Genomic DNA, 21,901 nt, shown 5'->3' with positions numbered 1-21,901 from the left:
GTATGAATGTTGCCCAGAACCTGAATGCTAAGGTTGAAGGCTGGCCATTCACGCCCAGGCCTTTCCCAGCCCACCTGCCCTCCCAGGGCTCACATGCATCTCAGGTGCGCAGCGTCCCAGCAGGTCGATCAAGGCAGCATAGAAGGACATGATGGCATGTCCCAGGTGCACCCGGTTTTCTTCAGGAGGCTCCTCACCGAAGCTGTAGAGGAGAAGGTGGTGGCGGGAGGAATCCAGGGACATGGTAGTGGTGGCTACCATTCTGAGAAAGGGACAGGGACTCACTGCTCACGTCGCCGGTCCCTGCGGACACCGGGTCCATCCCGTGCGGGGTCCTCAGAGATGCGGATGGCCTCTTCGATGGCAGCCAGCAGCCCTGAGCCACCCTCGCCCCGCAGGGCAGGTCCAAAGCACTCAGGCTTGCGTATCAACAGCCGCACCACCACATTAGCGTTCTCTTCCACGCTCTCACCTGGCACCCAGAAAGGTCAGGAGAGCTCTCAAGGAGACCCCACAACACCCCAGAACCCAGAGCACCCAAAGGCAATGTCAGGTCCCCACTGACCCTCAAACACACTTAAAGGGATCCCCTCCCGGGGAGGCCTTTGGCTCAGGGTTTGGATGTCACCAGAGGGAGGCTTTAGTCGGCGACCCCACACCTCCCACCCTGCCTCACCGTTGACAAAGACAGCGAAGCGCAGGAAGTCCAGGTAGCGTTCACCCCCGCAGGGATTCCATCCGATATCAGGATATCCTTTGGCCAGGAGCATGGGGCAGCTTTGTAAGCCACAGCCTGCCAGGTACGACACAACCTGGAAAGCAGACGGGAGCTCAGCCCAAGACCGCTCTCCTCCCCAGGTCTGGGCTTGCTATCCTGGGGCTCCTCGGTCCCCCACGCACCTCCAGATCCTCAGCAAGCTAGCTCTACCTGCCTCATCCTTCTCCACCTGACAACCCACCCCACGAACGTGAGTCAGGTCCGCCCTCCACACCCAACACTGGCTCTGTCTCCCTTGGGATAAACTCCAGCATCCCTGCTACGGCCTACAGGACCTCCATGACTTCACTTCTCAGCAGTCCATCTTCACTGCCTCTATCCCAGCCACAAAGGGCTCTTGGCTGCTCCAGGGCCTCTGTATTGCTTCTCCCCCTGAGGTCTGTCTGGCTGCCCAGATCATTCCGAGCTTTATTCAAATTTTACTTTCTCAATGGGGCTTTCTCTAACCAGTCTCCCTACCTCTTTCCCCTGAAACAAGGTCTCTCTATGAAGCCCTGCCAGCCTGAACTCACTCTGTAGACCAGGCTGGCTGGCCTCGAACTCACAGAGGTCCACCTGTCTCTGCCTCCGAGTGCTGGGATTATATCTGGCTTACAAATGCTTTTAGGGATGAACTCATTAATGCTCTATGAAATCATGGTTATGTATTTATTCACCGAGCAGATTAAATGACAGAGGTCAAAAGACAGTCTCTTTCCCAGGTCACTCAACTAGGGAGCGGAACCACTGACATTAGCTGCTGAACTCCAGAGCACCCCCTTAGCCCCACTCGGCCATGACAAGCACCAAGGAAACCCAGTGGGGGAGTACAGCCCATAGACCTGCCCTCTGCCCCTCTTGTGTAGACTGAAGGAGCCACTGGCTCCTCTTCTGATTGAGCCCTGGGATGTCGAACACCAGTCTGAACATCAGTCTGAACAGGATGCTCAGAGCCAGCATGTGCCCACACAGACAGGCATGGTCAGGCTTCCTCTCGACACACCTTTTCCAGATCTTGCTCTTGTAATGCCAAGGCCAGCTCGTTGTTGTCAATGACCGAAGCAGCTGCCACATCCAGGGGTGTGGAGCCCTGCATGCCTGTGGGGACACAGAGTGATCAGAGTGGACTGTGTGGGTAGATGTCACTGCCTTCCTCACTCCTTTCTGAAAAGGTTTATACGCATCTGTGTGTGTGTGTGTGTGTGTGCGTGTGTGTGTGCGTGTGTGTGTGTGTGTGTGTGTGTGTGTGTGTGGACATGGAGGCCAGAAGAGGGCACCAGATCCTGTAGGGCTGGAGTTACAAGCGGTTGTGAGTCACATAAAACGGGTGCTAGGATCTGAACTCTGGTCCTCCTGATGGAGCAGCCAGTGTTCTTAACCACTGAGCCACCTCTCCAGCCCTTCCCCAGTTTGACGGTGTCGCCTCCTCTGGGAAGCCCCTTCCTGACCACCCCCTTTCCACAATGGGCTAAGGCCTCAGCTGCTTTGTGTTTTCCCCATCCCAGCTCTCAGGCCTCTGGGTTGATGATGTTGAGACTGAGCTTTATTCCCTGGCTGCCCTGTGAGCTGTGGGCCAGCCATGGTTGTCTGGGCCACGGTCCTAGTTGGTTTCTTTCTTTCTTTCTTTCTTTCTTTCTTTCTTTCTTTCTTTCTTTCTTTCTTTCTTTCCTTTTCTTTTTTATTTTTTTATTTTTTATTTTTTGACAGTCTCATGTAGCCCAGGCTGGCCTCAAACTTGTTACGTAGCTGAGGATAACTCTATGGCCCCTGGGGTTTCTCACCCAGGCCAATGCCACTATTCTCCAGCAGGTAGCTTAAGTGGTCAAACATGGAGCGCTGGTTCTGCCGGCTGATTCGGCAGAAGTAGCAGAGGAAGCGGCAGCAGCTCGTCACCATCTTGGGGAAGCGGATCTCCTGCAGAGGGTAGGCAGGGAGGGCCAGTGGTGAGAGCCTGCACTCTGTGTCCGCTCCCTGAGCTCCTGCATCCATCTAGGTCCCTCACCTTCGACTCGCCGCCCCCGAGGACGTTCACCATGACCTCCATGACCGTTTCGTGCATACCCAGCGCTCTCATCAGGTTTGGGTGTTGGTAGAAGACTTTGTTATTCATGATGTTCCTGTGAGCAGACAGAGTATGTGGGGTTAGCACAACCTGGGGGTGTGGGGGCGGGGGAGAGCGCATCCAGGGAGAGCCACGGTCACCATGGTGATAACAGTCCTCACTCTCTATGTGCCTTTTGCAGATCTAAATTCATCTATCCTTTTTTGTTTATTTAGTTTTCGTTAGGTTTTGAGACAAGGTCTCACTCTGGTACTTCAGGTTGGCCTGGAGTTATGTAGCCCAGGATGGCCTAGAATTCACAGGCATCCCCTGTGTCCTGTCTCCCAAGTGCTGAGGTGACAGGTATGAGCCACCCCCTAGCTCTTTATCCATCCTTGCAGCCACTCTGGGAGGCAGGGATTATAATTATTTATCCACTGATCCATCTCACCAGCCCCATTATTAATATTTATTATTATTCTGAGACAGGGTCTCATTATATATCCCAGGCTGGTCTAGAACATCCTGTATAGCCCAAGATTGCCTGGAACTCAAGATCCTCCTGCCTCGGCTTCCTGAGTGCCACCCCAAACTTGCCATCTTGTAATTACTATAAGCACAGGTCCCTGAAGCTCCACGGCCACTCTGCAGGGTAGGCATGGCCATTCCCTTTGTTACGGTAGAAGACTCAGAAACAGCAAATGACCAAGAGCTGCCGAGGGGTGGGAAGGACGAAAGAGCACCTGCACAGGGCAGCCGGGCTAGGGAGGGGCACTCACCCAATGCTCTGGATCATGAGGTTCTCCTCCTGGGGACCCATCTGCACAATCAGCAGGGAGCGGATCTGGCCCAGGCACTCCAGCAGGCTCATGGTGTCCTCCACCGAGGACAGAGAGATCGTGTAGGCCCGGGGCAAGGCGCGCAGCAGCTCACCCAGCCCATCATACTGTCGATGCAGGAGGCTGAACATGGCCCGCACCAGCTCAGGGCTCTGAACGAAGTCCTCCTGGGCCCAGCGCACTACCGTGTGGGACACCAGCTCCTGCAAGGACTCTGAGAAAGAGTTGGGATGCGAGGCTGGATCTTTGAACTAGAGGAGGGGGAAGCATCTCTGTCACTCCCTCCCCTGTCTTCCACCTGCCACAAGCACATGGATCTCTTCTTTCCTCCTTTCCTTCCCCCTCTCTCCTTCCCTCCCTCCCCTGGCCTCTGCAGCCACCTGTACTCATGGGAACATGAGCGCACACGTGAGCACACACACACACACACACACACACGTGAGCACACACACGTGAGCACACACGTGAGCACACGCACACGTGAGCACACACACACACACACACACACACACACACGAGCACATGTTTCAGAGACAGTCTCCCCGAGCTTTGAGCCGCCCACCCCACCCTGTCCTTGCCCCTGTCCCCAGTCCTCACGAGGTTTCTGCTCCTCAGCTGCTGGCTCCTCCTCGGGTTTCTCCTCTTTCTTCTTCACCAGCCGCACTTTCTCCAACAGGCTCATTAGGCGGCTACCCAGCGTGGTCTCTTCCTCCGGCTCCTCCTCCTCTCCCTCCAGCTGGATTCCTGCAGGTGATCAGGACAGTATGGATGCCCCCTTCCACGCCTGCATATTCGCCTGGTCATCCCTTCACTCATCTGTCTGTCTACCTCTTTCTCACTCAGGCATGCACTCTCGGAACTTTTCATCCTGCTCTTCCTGTGTCTGTGCGTTTCCCCACATGTCCTTCATTCTATGAAGGACTTGTCATTCATTTCTTGGGCTTGTTTGCTTTTTTGAGACAGCCTCACGTAGTCTAGGTGGACCTAGAATTCCTGGTCTTCCTGCTTCTACCTCCCAAGTGCTGTTGACGACAGGTGTGTGCAGACAGGCCTGGCTCTGCATCTTTTCATTAATTTGGAAAATAGTTGTTAGATTTTTGAGACAGAATCACATAGACCAGACTGGTCTTGAACTCCCTGTGTCACCCAGGCTAGCCTCAAACTTGCAGTGATCCTCCTGCTTCGGCCCCCTGAGTGCCAGTCTAAGCCACCATTCCCAGAAGCATGTGTCCCTTAATCAACTCATCCAAATATATTCAAAGAACAAAAAAGAAAGAAAAGAATGAAGAAAGAGTCAAAAGAATTAAAAGAAAGTATGCTGCTAGTGGAATACTCATCAGAGAATTTATTATTATTATTATTATTATTATTATTATTATTATTATTATTATTATTGTGTGTGTGTATTGAGACAGGGTCTCACTATCCTAGAACTCAATATGTAGACCAGGCTGGCCTCAAATTAATACATGTCTGTCTGCCTTTGTCTCCTATGTGCTACAATTAAAAGCGTGTACCACTATATTGGGCTCAGTAGAGAAAATAAACAAAGAGGTAAATACTATAAAAAAGAACCCCACAGGTAAGTACAGAGCTGGACTTGTGCACACCTGTCATCCCAGCACCCAGGAGGTGGAAGCAAGAAGATCAAGACTTCAAGGTCATCATTGGCTACATGTCCAGTTGAAGGTCAGGCTGTCCTACATGAGAACTTAACTTTAAAAAACATAATAGCCGGGCGGTGGTGGCACACGCCTTTAATCCCAGCACTCGGGAGGCAGAGGCAGGCAGATCTCTGTGAGTTCAAGGCCAGCCTGGGCTACCAAGTGAGTCCCAGGAAAGGCGCAAAGCTACACAGAGAAACCCTGTCTCGAAAAACCAAAAAAAAAAAAACCAAAAAAAAAAAAACATAATAACTACACAATTTCCAATCAAATGTTTTTTTTTTTAAATTTAGAAAGCAATTTTTAAAAAATCTTTAAAAATCACTTAGAGAGGTATGGATTTGAGTGGTAAGGGGGTGTAGATGGCAAGGGAGATGTCTCTCAGTGGGTAAAAGCTCTCACTTCATAAGCCAGATGATCTGGGTTCAGTCCCCATGACCCATATGAAAGTTGGATGCAGTGGTACGCATCTGTAATGGCAGCACTCCTATGTGGAGATGCGTGGTGGAAACAGGAGAATCAGCCAGATGACACTTTCCATGCAGCAGGGCAGCAGAGACAAGAGAGAGCTTGTCTCAGCAACAAGGTAGGAACAGACTCCTGCAAGCTATCTTCTAACTTCTGCACAGATGCACACATACATCCGATCACACACACACATGTACACACAGGTATGCATATACACACATAAATATTTTTAAAAGTAGATTGTAGAGATTTACTAACCTAAAAAATCAGAAAAACAAAAGGATGAAAAAAAGCAAGAGACCCTGAGAGACTGTGGACACCATGAAACAGAATACACTCATAATGAGATTCCCAGACAGAGAGAAGAGAGAGAAAGAGGCGAAAGCAGATTGACTCGACTTTCCAATCTTGATTTAAAAAAAAAAAAAATACTAATTTACATTTCCAAGAAACTGAAATTCCAAATAAGATCAACTCAAAGAGCTCCATATCTAGACACTACAACAACTCAAGCCATTGAAAAGCAAAGACAAAATCTTGAAAGTCAGCCAGAGAACAATGACTAATCACAGACAAGGGACTCTCAGCAAGACTGTCGATAATTTCCCATCAGAAACAGAAGACAGCCGACTCCCGAGCCAGCCAGCGCTCCTTCCACTGAATCTGCTAGCTCTCCAGCCAGCTAGTCAGCCTCCCAGTTATTTTTTCACCCATTTTCTTAAAAATTCGTACTTATTTGTGTGTGTGTGTGTGTGTGTCTGAGTGAGTGTGTGTGTGTCTGAGTGAGTGTGTGTGTCTAAGTGAGTGTGTGTGTGAGTGTGTGTGTGTCTGAGTGAGTGTGAGTGTGAGTGTGTGTGTTTGTGTGTGTGTGTGTGTGTCTGAGTGCACGCCAAGAAACACATGTGGAGATCAGAGGACAACTTGCCGGAGTCGGTTCTCTTCTTTGATAATGTGGGTCCAGGGGATTGAACTCAGGTTGTCAAGCTTGGTAGCAAGTACTTTTACCTGCTGGGACATCTTGATGGCCGTTCATCCATCCTTCTGTCCATCAATTTGCACACCTATCCAATCATTTGCCCACAGCCGTCTATTCATATTCCCATCCTCCCAAATATATTTTCATTTAGTCATATCTTCCCATTCATTATCTATCTGTTCAACAATATATTCATTCATTCACTCATTCATTCATTCATTCAATCAATCAATCAGTCAATCATTTTATAGCACCAATACATGTTTTTTTGTTTTAGTTTTTTGCCAAGGCAGGGTCTCACCATGTAGCTCTGGCTATCCTAGAACTCACTGTGTAGACCAGGCTGGCCTCAAACTCTCAGAGATCCACCTGACTCTGCCTCCTGAGTGCTGGGATTAAAGGTATGTGCCGCTACTCCCAACTTAAAGATTTATTTATGTTTATTTTACATATATGAATGTTTAGGCTGCATGTAAGTCTGTGCATCATGTGTATGCCTGGTGCCTGAAATGGCCAGAAGAGGTCATTAAACATTCTGAGACTGGAGTTACAGATGGTTGTGAGCTGTCAAACCCAGGTCCTCTAGAGCAGCCAGTGCTCTTAACCACTGAGCCATCTCTCCAGCTGTTTAAGGTCAGTAAATCTTTCTTTTTTCTTTTTCGGTTTCTTGAGACAGGGTTTCTCCGTGTAGCTTTGTGCCTGACCTGGATCTCGCTCTGTAGACCAGGCTGGCCTTGAACTCACAGAGATCGCCTGGCTTTGCTCCCGAGTGCTGGGATTAAAAGTGTGTGCAACCATGGCCCAGCAAGATCAGTAAATCTTAATGAAGCTTCAGGAGAGATTGCAAAAAGAAAGTTTTTTGGGGGGCAAGGCTCTCTGAACTTCTCTTCTTACCACAGTGTGCCAGCAGGTCTTGGTGAAAGTTAACCAGATCCTGGCGGACCTCTTCAGGGAGAGGACAATCTTCCTCATCTGCGCCATTTTTGAATTGCAATAGCATGTTGATCTAGAGAAAGATTAAATGATAGACTAAAGGCCTTCGATCTCAGAGCAGGGTCAAGGGTCACAGACCCAACTGTAAGTCTCTCTCTAAGATTATGAGCCCAAATGTAAGCTAGTGAAAAATATCTGAGAGACTAGAGGTGGAGGTTAGGTAAGGGTCATGATCGATCTCAGGTGACTCAGTGGTTAGCTCCTGAGAGTGAAAGGTTAGTGGGTAAGTTCAAGGGTCAAGCACCAGTTTTGAAGGTGACCAACATGAGTCAGTTGGGCCTGGGGGAATTTGAGGTTGGGGTTTATACAGTAAGGCCAGCCAGAGTTAGGGGTCAGAGGACCTGCTCCTGGGGCGGAGAGCGGAACTCTCGGGTGCGTCTTGCGGTCTCAGCTGCACTCATGGTGAAGGCTTTCATGAGGAGGCCGTAGCGCCCGCGCTGGTTGGCCTGGAGCTTGTCCACATAGCACTCTGCAAAGGCCGCCAAGGACTCCACGCGGTGCTGCAGCTCTTGATCACAGAAATACTCCAGGAGGTGACACATCTGGGGGGGGGGGGGCAGCCATGCAGTAGGAGGGACGGTGATGAGACCATCAGGACTTCCCTGAAACTTCCAATGCTTCCTCTTCCTCTCCAGGGCCCGGCCCAGGTTCAAACACCATCGTCTGCTTGGGTCCTCAAGTCTCCTCTCGTGGAAATCAGAGTGAGCATCCCAAGGCAGCACCACCCCGCTGCCTTTCCACAGCCCGCCTCCCCCCGACCCCCGCCACCCGCGACCCGCCACTGGACAAAGTCCAGAGCCCAGATGGATGGAGACTTAAAGACGGGAAAAGTCAGCCCACCTGTAACTTCACAGACTCGGGCAGCTTCATCTGGAGCAGACCCTCCTCCAGCTCCTCTTTCTCCTCTTCGGCCGCCTCCTCCTCCTCTTCCTTTTCCTCATCTTCCTTCTCGTGTGCCTCTTCCTCCTCATCCTCCTCTTTCTCCTCCTCATCTTCCTCTTCCTCCTCTTCCTCCTCCTCTACCTCTTCTTCCTCAGTGAATACTTCAGGCTCGATCATCTTCAGGATCTGCTTCACATCCTCGTCGCTAAAGACACCCATCACCTGCAGGGCAAGGTCTGAGTCCTTCCGGGGGCCTGGGGACCTCATGGTCTTACCCCAGCCCTGCTTTCCAGACCTTCTTCTCCCACACATGCCAGGACCATGCCTGCGTTGGCTGATATGGCTCCTCCCACAGATAGAATGCCATTCCCACTTTGCTGTCCACTTTCCTTAAGATCCCCCAGTACAGTGGGGTTTGAGTTGGACATAATCAAGATACTCCTTAACCCCTCCTCCAGTCCACATCTATGTCTCACCCACACGGCCCAGACCATATCGTCAGACATAAGCACCACTCCCTTCATAGGTAAGTGTCCTTTCTCTTAAGCCGGAATGTAGATGACTCTGAGACAAGACATGCTCTACACCTAACACAGTCTACACAGGTCCCAGCATACATCAGCTCTCACCTGATATAATGAAGATACTAATAGACTGAAGTGTGGAAGGGAAGTTAGAAAAGGTATAAAGGAGAGGAGCAGGGAGGCAGAGGAGCCAGTGCTAAGAGGTAAGAGGATTGACTGGTTGGATGGATGAATGGAAAAACTGAATTATAGAGTTCTGAAGGGAGCTGAGTGAATGAGTGAGTGTATGATAGAAAGATGAAGGAAATGGTGGAAGAGATGGATGAAATAAAGATACATGATGTGCAGGTGGCTAGACTGTGCAGTGGTCTGCGTGAGATTGTCCCCTATAGGCTCATATATTTGCATGCTTAGTCTCCGGTTGATAAATGGTTTGGGAAGGATTAGGAGGTGTGGCCTTGTTGGAATCGGTGTGTTTCTGGGGGTGGATTTTGAGGTTTCAAATGCCCATGCCAGGCCCAGTTTCTCTCTGGCTGCTGCCTGTGGATCAGGATGTAAAGCTCTCAGCTCCTGCTCCAGCACCATGCCTATCTGCTTCCCGCCATGATGATGAAGGACTAACACTCTGAAAGTGTAAGCCAGCCCCAGTTAAATGTTTTCCTTTGTAAGAGTTGCCCTGGTCACGGTGTCTCTTCACAGCAATAGAACAGTGACTAAGACAGACTGATAGACGCAGGAGCAAATAAATAAGTATAGATGAATGAGGAAACAGACATGGGAGTTGATGGATGGATGGATGGATGGATGGGTAGACTGGCTTATGTATAAAAAGCTGGATAAATATATACATATGTATATATGGTTGAATGGTAATATGAGTGTATGAATAATATGAGTGTATGAAGTAAAGGGGGATGTACATACCTGAGGATGGACACATGCAGTATGAAAAGGTAATGGATGGTTTGTGGCTGGGTATACAAATGGATGCACAGGCGAAGGGAAGGTGACTGTTGGCTATATGGAAGGAATACGTATCAATAAGGAAATAGGTATGTGGATAGAGGAACACGGACTCATGTGATGAGTGTTGAGATAGGTGATTGATATGCTGAAAAGTGGATAGATGGATGGATGAATATGTTGGTGGACAGAAAAACAGAAAATTGGAGGTACTTGTGGGTGGGAAGATGAGGGTATATATAAGTGAGTGGAGAGATGAGTGGATGGAAAATTGATGGATGAACAAACGAATGATTGTTTAGATGGCGAGCTGGGGGAAGGGAGATACTGAGAAACATAACCAGAAGATAGGAAGCTGGATTCAGGGAAAAATGAATATAGACGGGCAGACGATGGGCAAATTGAAAGGTAGTAGAATGTGTAAACAGGTGGGAGACGGAGCCATAAACGGCTGCACACCTTCGGATGTGGAAGGGGAGGGGAGGGAAACCGGAGGGAGCCATTACCAGGAGGGTAGACACAAGCTTGAGCACTGGCACGAACTGAAACTCCACAGAGCCCCCGACTGGGTCACGAGCATGCTGTCCTCCATCTCGCACGGCTTCACCCAGCATCCTCAGTGCCTTGTCTCGGAGAGCCTCCAGAGGGATGGCAGGGCTGAGGCGGGCCGGAGCTTCTGCCGCCCCAGCAGCGGGCAAGGCGGCCACAAAACACGGCGGTGAGAAATGGTGCGGAGGTCTCAGCGAGGTCGTGACTCCAACACCAGGCAGGCCATGGCGGCGGGGCCCGTCTTCCGCGCTTCGCCCCGGTGGGAAGAGTGTGATGGCACGGGTCTCCGGCGTGAGGGGCACAATGTACTCGGAGAGCATGGAGCGGCGGCTGCGGCAGGCGCTTTCCAGGTGGATGCTGATGAGGAGGTCATAGTAGCCTGCACGCAGAGGACCTGGCAAGTGCGCGTCCTCCAGAGCATGCAGCAGCTGCGCCTGGTCCACGTGGCTGCACAGAGCGTGGGCCACCCGGTTGTTGCCTAGGGCGCACACTGAGCGGTAGAGAGCGAGCGTGTGGGAATGGAAGCGCTGTAGGTCCAGCCGCTCAGACAGCTCCAGGATGTCCATGCACCTGCAGCAGAGGTGCAGCGCACAGTCAGAGGTCGGGGTCAGACGAAGAGGGAGACAGAGACCTCAGAGAGGCTTGGGTGAATTGTTGGCTCTAGAAGGGAATCTCGGTATACCGCAGGGTCAGGCTCTAAGGGGCTGTGGCTCTGAATCCAGGAGTCTTTCCGTGGTCCTGCTAGACCCTAAGGGGCTCGGGTTCTCCATACCCTACGCCTAGGATTTCTAGAATGGACTAAGACTTTGGAGTTTCTGGGACTAGCAGAAAAGATCTGGTAACCCCTAGATGTAGCTGAGATGCCCCAGATAGGGCTTGAGCTTTTTCTGGAAGGTTCCAGTACCCTGGTTATATCTGAGTGGGCCAGCAGGAGTAACTTAATGTGCCAGGTGTGGTGGGAGACACCTGTAATCCCAGCACTTGGGAGGTGGAGGAAGAAGGTGTTCATGGCTATCCTCAGCAATATAGCCAGTTCAAGACCAGCCTAGCTATATGAGACCAGGACCTTAGGGAAGATCTCATCTCAAGATAATAATAACATTTAAAATATTTTAAGAGCTATAGTCCAATGGTAGAACACTTGCTTAGCATGGGAGATGTCCTAGGTTCAACTTTCACCATCAAATACCTAAAAATGTTCTAACATCTACGTGAACACAGGTCTGGGTGTGTCGGGAACCCCTAGAGTGGGTTCCAGATCTCCATGAGACATGCCTGAAGTCTCCTGGAATGTGCCCAGAGGCCCTGGAATATAGCCAGGCCTTTCTGAGAAATTTCTGGGTTGGGGAGTTTGATTGTAGTCTGGGCTTTTTGAGATGGATTTACGATCCTGGAGTGTGGTCTAGGGTCTCTGGGGTGTAACTCTACTCCCCTGAGATGGATATGAGGCTCACTGGGATGGATCTAAGGGGTTCCCTAAGGTGGGTCTAGAGCCCCCTGTCGGATTATCTGAGGAGGGCGGGTCCAAGTCAGGGTCCTCTGACCAGAACCTGGAACCTCCTAGGACCATGTAGAGCCCCGGGGTTGTAGTCGGGGAAGGCACTGAGCCCAGCAGGGCCCTGACCTGTTCTCCTCTGGGATGTGTAGTGCCATCATCATCAGCGGTTCCTGGCACTGCACAGCCCAGCCAAGCCGCTCTCCAGCACGCCGAGTGTCCACATGCAGGAAGTGGTTGGGCATCCGGCTCCAGGAGACAGGCATCAGCATCTGGACCTCCAGCCTTGGCGGGCACTGAGGGGCTGGGTTCTTGCGCTCACTCTGGAACATGGCGGCTGACAGAGGCATGATGTTCTGTGGGTTGGGAGGAAAGAGTGGGCCAGGATTCAGTCCTCACAGTCCTGCACGGGTACCCTCTGCACACCCCCAGTCTTGGCCTGCACCCATCCCTGTCTCCTTGCCTTCTGCTTCCCCAGCTCAAACTGGACCACGTTCTGGTGGGTGGGCAGGACAAAGACGGCAGGAAACAGTTTCGTGTTGGGTTCCACCTGACCAGGAAGAAGAGGTCAAGGTGTGAGAGATGGTGGGCTGGAAGCAGTGTGGACTCTGGCCCAATTTTGTAGATCCATACTTGGGCACTGGAGGTCTACAGTGGCTGTAGGTGACCTGTGGGCGGGGCCACCCTGATGCAGCCAGGCCAAGAGTCTCCAGCTCCTTCCGAGTAACTTGTCAGCTGCATTACTGTTCACACCACAGCCCCTCCTTCCCTACTCACTCTTCGGAAGGCAGAGCATCCCCCCGGACTGGCTTCTTCCGACCTTCCTAGTGGAACCCACCCTCGTCAGCCTTCCTCTTCCCCAGACAACACTGGTGAGGAGAAGCCTTACCAGAACCAAACTGGAACCTGACTGCACCCACAGACCCACCCCCACCCCCATTCACAGTCAACCAAAGGACAAGAAAAGGGTTAGAAGGACAGCCAAGAGGCTGGAGGCAGCTAGGCCAGGGCTCTCCAGAGGTTGACTTGCACAGAAATCCCCTGAAATCTCAGTAAAACACAGATTCACAGTCAGCAGGTCTGAGGAGTCTGAGACTGTGTCTGCAGAGCTATGAAATTCTAGATGATGCTGGCCCAGGGATTACACTGTAAGGAGCAAGGAGCCAAGAGCCACAGAACAGCCTGCTTCCCCGGCCAGATGCACAAGGGCAGAGGGCACATGGGGGAGGGAGGAGGGAGGGAGGAAAGGATGGAGGAGGGGGAACACAGGTGGGGTGTGGTGGCACACACCTGTAATCTCAGCATTTGGAGGTGGAGGCAGAAAGATCAGGAGTTCAAGGCCAACCTCAGCTACATAGGCTAGCCTAGGGTACATAAGATCCTATCTTAAAAAAAAAAAAAAAAACAGGAAGGAAGGAGAGAGAGAGAAGTGTGTGAGGAGATCTAGAGGATGTAGGAACTCGTTAAAGGATACAGCTCCACTTAGATTCTGATCCGAACAAAGAAATGGCAAGGAGACATTTGCAGGACAATCGGAGAAAGCAGAACATGAACTAGATATTTGATGACAGGAACAGTTAGGGACTTTTTTTCTTTTTGGTGATAGCAGTATTGTGGCTCTGCCTTTTAAAAATAATCTTTATCTTTTAAAGAGCTGAAACTATATGATGTCGGCAATTTCTTTCAGAATCTCCAGTGGGAGTGGGAGGGAAGTAGGCGTAAGACGAAATGAGATTGGCTCTGAGTGGGTGGCGGTTGACGCTGGTAATGGGGACCTGGTGCCTCACTGTGCTCTTCTGCTCCTGTATATTTCTGAAATTCCCCATTTAAAATACAGTTTTGCAAGCTGAGCGCGGTGGCACAGGCCTGGAACCCCAGCACTTGGGAGGCTGAAGGTTCAGGAGTTTAGGTCATCCTTGGCTACACGGTGAGTTTAAAGCCAGCCTGGGCTAAAGATCTTGTCTCGTAAAATAATAAAATAGGGACTGGAGAGATGGCTCAGTGGTTAAGAGCACTTGTTGCTCTTGAAGGGGACGCAGGTTCAATTCCCAGCACCCTCATGGTGGCCCACAACCATCTGTAGCTCCAGTTCTAGGGAGTCTGATGCCCTCTTCTGGCTCCGTGAGCACCAGGCATGCACATGGCACATTTATGTACATGCAGGCAAAACACTCATACACATAACAAATCTAATAAATAAATCTCCCAATAAGGAACTCTATTGGGAGGTACTTCTAAAAATTAAAAATAGTAATAAATAAAATTTTGAGAGGACCATCTTAGATGGGCTAAAGGATAGGTAGGTTAGGCATATTCGTGGCAAAGATGACAGAGTTTGGTGGTGGACTTATGAATAGGGACTTACTGTGCAGCTCCTTAGATGTCTCTGTGTATTCAAAATACATGTGAACATTTAAATAATAATAATGGTAGTAATAATAATAAAATGCTGGAAAGGAAAAGCCCACTTGAAGATTTGGGCCATCCCAGTGTGTGTGCTAATTGGTGAAACTGATGACTGATGTCACCCCGCCCATGAGGGACTAAAGAGACCTAATTTCTATGCCAAGGCTTTGCTGTCTCCCACAATCTGGGCATAAGTTTAATGGAAGTTCAGGTAGACAGTCTCCCGGTGACTCCCAAGGGTAGACTAGGCTGTTTCACGTCTCCAGGGTCTGACCTCAGGGGCGATTATAAAGGGTCCTTCTGGAATGCTAGGAAACACAGATGCTGTTGCTAAGCTGTGAGGGGCTGGGCTCACCTGGAAAAAGGTGTTGCTCTCTTTACCGTTGGCTGTAAAGGTCATTAAGCCAGTGGCCAAATCCACCAGGCAGCCAATGACAAAGTCCGTGTGGCTGATCCGGCCTTGCTGTCCGGGACTCACAAAATCTCCACCCCACACCATGTAGCAGTTGCTACACTTGAGGCTGGAAAAGACAGACATGGTTATGGCATACATCCTCCACCAGGGGACCCTGGGTGTCTCCTTCCCCACACTCCTGGAATACCATGACCTCAGAGCCCCACTCCCAAACGCGCACTACCTGAAAACTGAGCACAGAAACCCCACGCCCCAGGCCCCGGCCCCCCAGAGCTAGAATCCTTAGGTTAGCACAGGCATCTTGGAAAGAGGACTGAGAAGAACAGAGGGGGAAAAGGGAGGATCAGAAGTGGGAGCCGGAAGAGATGGAGGGGGAATGGGAGGTGATAAAATAGAAAAGAAGAGAGTAAAAGAGAAGAGAAGAGAGGAGCAATTAGAGAGCAATGGCCATAAACAGAACAAAAGCTTCTGAGGTGGGCGCCATGATTCCCCTTGTTCCAGAAGGTTCTCAGGAGCCACAGCCTGGCAGCTCCAAAGCTGGTGGCTGGAGGCCCTGATCCTACCCACGCCAACCTCCCACCTGCACACAGTCCTCCCACTGTGCCGCACCTGCTGTGGACGTTGCCTTGTTCGTCCCCCATGGTCACTGTCACTGCCCGGACCTTGCTGAGGTCAAAGCTCATGTCGTGTTGATGGTAGTCAGGGGTGACCCAGCCCACCCACACACAGCTGGGCTCCTGACCCGCGAAGACCCTCACAGAGTAATAGTACTGGGGACACAGAGAGAGACCAGACGTCAGTCGGAAGATGGCCTTTCTTGGGACTCTAAATCCATCTCGTGGCTTCTGGGAGTTCACCAGGAAGTTACGAGATGAGAGAAGCCCTGAGCTAAGGGTTTGTGTTGGTTTCACTACTCAAAGTTTTTTAGATTGGGGGATCCCCTAGGAATATTTGGTGGCACCCCTACACTTGGGCCCCTCTTCAAACTACAGCAATAACAATAATAATAATTAATAATAAAATAAATAAAAATAATTTAAAATAAAAATAAAGACAAATAATAAAATAAAATATAAAATACAAATAATAAATAAATAAAATAATAAAAAAGCTCACAATAGGGGGGTGAGTTGGGAGGGGGATGCTGGAGGGGTGGGTGGAAGGAAGAGGGGATCTTTGATTGGTATGTGAAACAAACAAAATTTTTCTTAATAAAAAAAGCTCACAGTAATAGCTTATTGCTCTAAGTGGTTTTTTACACAATCTAACCACAGTCTCAGTCCAGCCACCTCACTGGGGGGCAGGAGAGGGAGGGCGTGTACCATTTTTACCCTTGTATTTACTGGCGAGGAAACCACAGTCCGTCCATTGGAAGGCACCGGGCAGTGAAATGACCCGGCCAAGTGGCCCCGAGGTGGTCTATGATCCTAAGGTCCTAAGTGCTGTGGGATGGTCTGTATGGCAGGTGTGTTGCTAATTAGTCAATAAATAAAACACTGATTGGCCGTTGGCTAGGCAGGAAGTGTAGGCGGGACAAGGAGGAGAATAAAGCTGGGAAGTGGAAGGCTGAGTCAGGGAGACACTGCCAGCCACCACGATGACAAACAGCATGTGAAGATGCCGGTAAGCCACGAGCCATGTCGCAAGATATAGATTAATGGAAATGGATTAATTTAAGCTGTAAGAACAGTTAGCAAGAAGCCTGCCACGGCCATACAGTTTGTAACCAATATAAGTCTCTGTGTTTACTTGGTCGGGTCTGAGCGCGGGACTGGCAGGTGAGAGAGATTTGTCCTGACTGTGCGCCAGGCAGGAAAACTCTAGCTACACCTAAGTGCTAAGATACATTTCTCTTTGCTTTTTCCTCTCCCCTCCCCTCCCCTCCTCTCCTTTCCTCTCCTGGACTAAGGGTAGAATCTAGGCCCTCATGAATATTGGCAGCTGCTCTATCGCTGAGGCTGCACTGTGTTGCCCAAGCTGGTCTTGAACTCCTCTGCAGCCCAGGTAGGCCTTAAATGTGTGATCCTCCTGCCTCAGCCCCCCCCCCCCCCAAGTAGCTGGGATGACATGCCTGTGTCTGCAAGCCCAACAGGAATAAGATTTCTGTCTTAACAAACACCTGAGGACTCAAACCATAGTGGGATTACTACTGATGTTTACTCCCAGGAATATATTAGAGCGGTTTTTGAATTTCATGTACTGTGTTTATATTATAATTGATCCCGAATGTTGATCTATATTAGTTTACCCTCTGGACTTTGGGGTCCCTAAGAGTGATATTAGCTTGACTTCTAGCTTCATTGAGCCCCCTGACGTCTTCGGGTCACTAACTCGTGAACACAGGGTTCAGAGGATCGCATCAGTGAGTGCTCTATCCACACTTTCTACAGTGTGCTGGGGTATCTCAGCTATAAGGATGGCAGCAATGAACTGGAGACTTTGGCGTTTCCCTGTTATGCTGAGGCGTCCCCCGAGTTGAGGGTTCTAGGTTCACACCGTGGTGGTGTTGAGGATGATCTCAGGGTCATCACGGTTGTCAGCAGGTACCACATCTCGAGGGAGTCGGGGCAGAGCAGGGGTGCTAGGTGGTTGGGTCATCATGGCGACCTTCTTGGCCTTGAACAAGAACCTGGAGGTCAGAGGAGAGCCTGCCATGAGAAGCTGCTCCTCAGCCCAGCCCCTGCGTTCCCACCACAGCCATCACGTCACCCGCATCTGTCCTGATTAGACCCTCTTAACACCAGAACTTGCCTCTGGAGGGCAGAGCTTCCTGGCTGGCCCAGCCCAGTCTATTCCGGAGATGCTGTGAGCTGTACTTGTGGGTGCTGGGCCACTCACCTTTAGAGAGGGCTACTGATAGCTAAGTGTGGTGGTGCACAACCACTAGGGGGTGAGACGAGAGAACTGGGAGTTCAAGGCCATCCTCAGCTATACAGCAAATTGGAGGCCAGCCTGGGCTATGTGAGACTCCAAACAAAACAATAAAAACAAGGCAAAATAAAGAAGGTAACCAGAAATATGGAGGTCCTCTTTGGGAACACACAGTGGTTTCCCTAAATCAACATTTGCCATTTGTCTTTCTTTCTTTCTTTCTTTCTTTCTTTCTTTCTTTCTTTCTTTCTTTCTTTTCTTTCTTCCTTCCTTTTTTCTTTCTCTCTTTCCCTCCCTCCCTCCCTCCCTTTCTTTCTTTCTTTCTTTCTTTCTTTCTTTCTTTCTTTCTTTCTTTCTTTCTTTCTTTCTTTCTTTCTTTCTGTGTATGCATGTATGTATGTATGTATTCATGTGGGTGCCCGTGTGTGCATGCTTGTGGAGGCCAGAGGATAACTTTGGGACAACCTTGGGTGTCCTCAGGAGTGACACCCCCCTTGTTCTGTGAGACAGTGTGTCCTTTTCTTTTTCTTTCTTTCTTTTCTCTTGGTTTTTCAAGAGAGGTTTTCTCTGTGTAGCCTTGACTGTCTGAGACAGTGTCTGTTGTTGGCATGGAATTCACCTGAATAGACTAGGTTGGCTAGTCAGAGAGCCATAGGAACCTGCTGCCTACACTTCGGCAGCCCTGGGATGGCAAGCCCATGCCAGACCACTTGCACTTCCATGTGGGTTGTGGGGATCGAACTGAAGCCTCGTGCTTTCAAGGCAAGCGCTTTACTGAGTCATCCTCCCAGACCAGTTTGGTTTTTTGTTTGTTTTATTTTAATTGATGTTGTTTGTTTTTGAGACAGGGTTCATTATGTGTCTCAGGCTGGCCTTAGGAGAACAGTCCTGCCTCTGCCTCCTAAGTGCTGGGATTACAGGAGTGTACCACACTTAGCCTGTTTTTTTTGTTTGTTGGTTGGTTGGTTTGTTTTTGTTTTTGTTTTTTCGAGACAGGGTTTCTCTGTGTAGCCCTGGCTGTCCTGAAACTCACTCTGTAGACCAGGCTGGCCTCAAACTCACAGAGATCCATTTGCCTCTGCCTCCCAAGTGCTGGGATTAAAGGCATGCACCACCATCACTGTATCACACTGTTCATCACTGAAGGAAGTCAAGACAAGAACTCAAGCAGGACAGGAACCTGGAGGCAGGAGCTGATGCAGAGGCCATGGAGGAGTGCTGCTTACTGGCTTGCTCCTAATGGTTGTTCAGCCTGCTTTATTATAGAATCCAGGACCACCAGCGCAGGGATGGTGTCTTAGTTAGGGTTTCTTTTATGGAAATAGATTCTTTTCTCATACAATGTATCCTGATTACAGTTTCACCTCCCTCTACTCCTCCAAGTTTCTCCCCACTAAACCTCCCCTCTGAATCCACTCCATTTCGGTCTCATTAGAAAACAACAGGCACCTGGCGGCAGTGGCACACGCCTTTAATCCCAGCACTCAGGAGGCAGAGCCAGGCAGATCTCTGTGAGTTCAAGGCCAGCCTGGTCTACAGGGTGAGTTCCAGGACAGACTTCAAAGCTACACAGAGAGACCCTGTCTCGAAAAACAAAACAAAACAAAATAAAAAAAGGAAAACAACAGGTTTCTAAAAGATTACGACCAAACGTGACAAAATAAAATATAGTAAAATAAAATAAAACTGTCCCATCAATGTTGGACAAGGCAAACCAAGAGAAGGAAGAGAGCCCCAAGGGCAGGCACAAGAATCTGAGAGCTACTCCTTCACACACTCAGCAGTACCATAAAAACAGTAAGCTGAAAGCTGTACTATGTACTCAGAGGACCTGGTGCAGAACTGTTCAGGCCCTGTGCTTCAGGCTCTGAGTGCATATGGTCTCTGCTCAGTTGTTTCAGAGGACCCTGTTCCCCTCATATCCTCCGTTATCTCTGGTTCTTACGCTTTTTCTGTCTTCACTTCTGCAGGGTTCCCTGAGCTCAGAGGGCAGCGATTTGATGGAGACATCCCATTTATGTATGTTCCAAGGTCTCTCTCTCTGCACATTGTCTGGCTGTGGTTTTTTTCATCTCTTCCCATCTGCTGCAGGAGGAAGCTTCTCTGACAATGACTAGATAAGACACTGATCCCTGAGTATAGCAGAATGTCAGTGGGAGTCATTTTATTGACATTTTTTTTGATCAGTACTATTTGGTTTTACCCTAGATCTTTAGGCTATCTAGTCTATGGTCCCTGGTCAACCAGGCAGTGTCAGATGTGGGTTCCATCTCATAGAGAGGGCCTTAAGTCAAATCAAACACTGATTGGTTATTTCCACAAATTCTGTGCCACCATTGCCCAAGAACATCTTGAAGGCAGGACAGATTGTAGGTCGAAGGTTTTGTGGCTAGGTTGGTGTCTAAGTTTCTCATTAACTTCCTGTACCAAAGACACTAGAACATAGGGGCAAAGGCTCCATGTAATACTAGCTCAACTTCTCCACGTTCAATGAGTTGTGGGAGTGTTGTCCTGGGCAACGGGGCCCTGCTGTCAGTTTGCAGAGAAGAAACCATTGTCTTAGCAACAACCTGGGTTGTGTGGGGAATTTCTACGGGACCTCTTGACTTGGCCTGTTCTTGAGGTGGGTGGGTTCTTTCTATGTAGCCTAGGTTGGCTTTCAACTTAGGGTTCTTGCTTTCCCCTCCCAAATGCTAGAATTACCAGCCACCATGCCTGGTTAGCAAGTCTTCATCGTGTACACTGTCTTATACACTACAAGGTGTGTGGGATCTTCCAACAACAGCCGCCTCCACTGTGATAGTATCAACAACACTCCATCATTTCCAAACAACCTCCAAGAGGCAGCACTGTACTGAATTGAAAGTCACTGTCCTAAGAGGGGAAGGGAGATTTTCTTTCAATCCAGCAGGCCTTCTAGAGGCCTTCTTTGAAGTTAGTTCAGTTTTGGTTATTTGTTTGGATTGTGTTATTGTTTTTTCAAGACAGGGTCTCACTATGTAGCCCTAGCTGTCCCAGAACTTACTACATAGACCAGGATGTCTTTGAACTCACGGAGATCCACCTCCCTCTGCCTCCTAAGTGTTAGGGTTAAAGGCGTGCACCACTGTATCTAGCTAACATTAGTTTTGGGGGCCGCATTGGAGACACAGAATGGATCCCAACTTAGAAGATCACTCCGTGTCCACTGAGGCATGGGGGGAGGGCACAGTAAGCTCCAAACCAGATAAGGCAGCTCCCCTTTAGTGTTCATGGATAATGACATCTGTTGAGCACTTTGGGGCCCACCAGATACACAAGGATGGCAGCATCCTCCATGCTGTGTAGTAGGATTCCCCAATTTCATACTTCTGTGGAAATGACAGCATCATTGGAAAATAATAGCATCCGCCTGAGACAAGATCTCTCAGTGTTCTGACCTCGCTTAGCCACACCTTAGCACACCCTTTGGGGTGCAATGGAGGCTTCCTAAATTATTGAAGTTGCATAAGTAGGTATCCCAGAACAGACCCTGAGCCCCATTCTAGCCCCAGTGTGGACTCACCCTCTCTTCTTGTTCTTCTCAGTGGTGGCATCTTTCTCATTCTCCGCCCTGGCAGGCTGGGCCTCAATCCCAGCCTGGGCAGTGCCTCCAGGTGCCCCTTCCTTGGCAGTTCCTTCCTTGCCCCCCTCAGCCTCTCCCCAGCCTCCAGCTGAGCGGCGCAGGTTTTCATAGTCAGGATCAGGCTCTGCTGCCCGGGCCTCATCTTCGGCAGGAGGCTGCAGGCCAGGGGATGCCAGGGGTGTGGCTCCTGCGGTGCAGCGGAAGTGCTGGTGGAACTGGACCGGAAGGCTCAGCCGGAGAAACAGCATCTCCACCAGACTGTTCTGTGAGCCCCAGGTGCGGTGGGTCAAGCGAAGGCATGGAGGTGTATCCACAGTGCCATCCATGCGGGCCACCTTGGGAGAGGAAGGGAGGAAGCTCTGAGCCAGGCTTGTGAGCTAGGCCAGGGTCCTAAACATGGTTCCATGTAAAGTCACTACTGGACCTCTATGTGGGAATTATCTAAAGGTAACCT

The 21,901-nt window shown here is 49.9% G+C and overlaps 1 protein-coding gene across 1 annotated transcript in view; it reads right to left on the bottom strand.

Moving 5' to 3' along the window:
- The window catches only part of Ryr1 (ryanodine receptor 1), a 128,656-nt gene that overhangs the window by 72,612 nt on the left and 34,143 nt on the right, over positions 1–21,901 (bottom strand). Inside the window, exons 27-44 of the mRNA XM_059279630.1 lie at positions 21,388–21,782; positions 17,469–17,601; positions 15,582–15,742; positions 14,913–15,078; positions 12,615–12,701; positions 12,281–12,507; positions 10,614–11,226; positions 8,579–8,842; positions 8,080–8,280; positions 7,640–7,751; positions 4,235–4,381; positions 3,578–3,851; positions 2,760–2,874; positions 2,539–2,671; positions 1,761–1,855; positions 677–812; positions 286–472; positions 94–202 (exon numbers count right to left, since the gene is read on the bottom strand). Of these exons, the coding sequence (XP_059135613.1) occupies positions 94–202; positions 286–472; positions 677–812; positions 1,761–1,855; positions 2,539–2,671; positions 2,760–2,874; positions 3,578–3,851; positions 4,235–4,381; positions 7,640–7,751; positions 8,080–8,280; positions 8,579–8,842; positions 10,614–11,226; positions 12,281–12,507; positions 12,615–12,701; positions 14,913–15,078; positions 15,582–15,742; positions 17,469–17,601; positions 21,388–21,782 (3,555 nt within the window). The remainder of the gene's footprint in view (positions 1–93; positions 203–285; positions 473–676; positions 813–1,760; positions 1,856–2,538; positions 2,672–2,759; positions 2,875–3,577; positions 3,852–4,234; positions 4,382–7,639; positions 7,752–8,079; positions 8,281–8,578; positions 8,843–10,613; positions 11,227–12,280; positions 12,508–12,614; positions 12,702–14,912; positions 15,079–15,581; positions 15,743–17,468; positions 17,602–21,387; positions 21,783–21,901) is intronic.

This window comes from Peromyscus eremicus, chromosome 1 (assembly GCF_949786415.1).
Source record: "Peromyscus eremicus chromosome 1, PerEre_H2_v1, whole genome shotgun sequence".
NCBI lineage: Eukaryota > Metazoa > Chordata > Mammalia > Rodentia > Cricetidae > Peromyscus > Peromyscus eremicus.
Note: the sequence above shows the minus strand (reverse complement) of the source record. Positions and strands in the feature narration are given on the sequence as shown.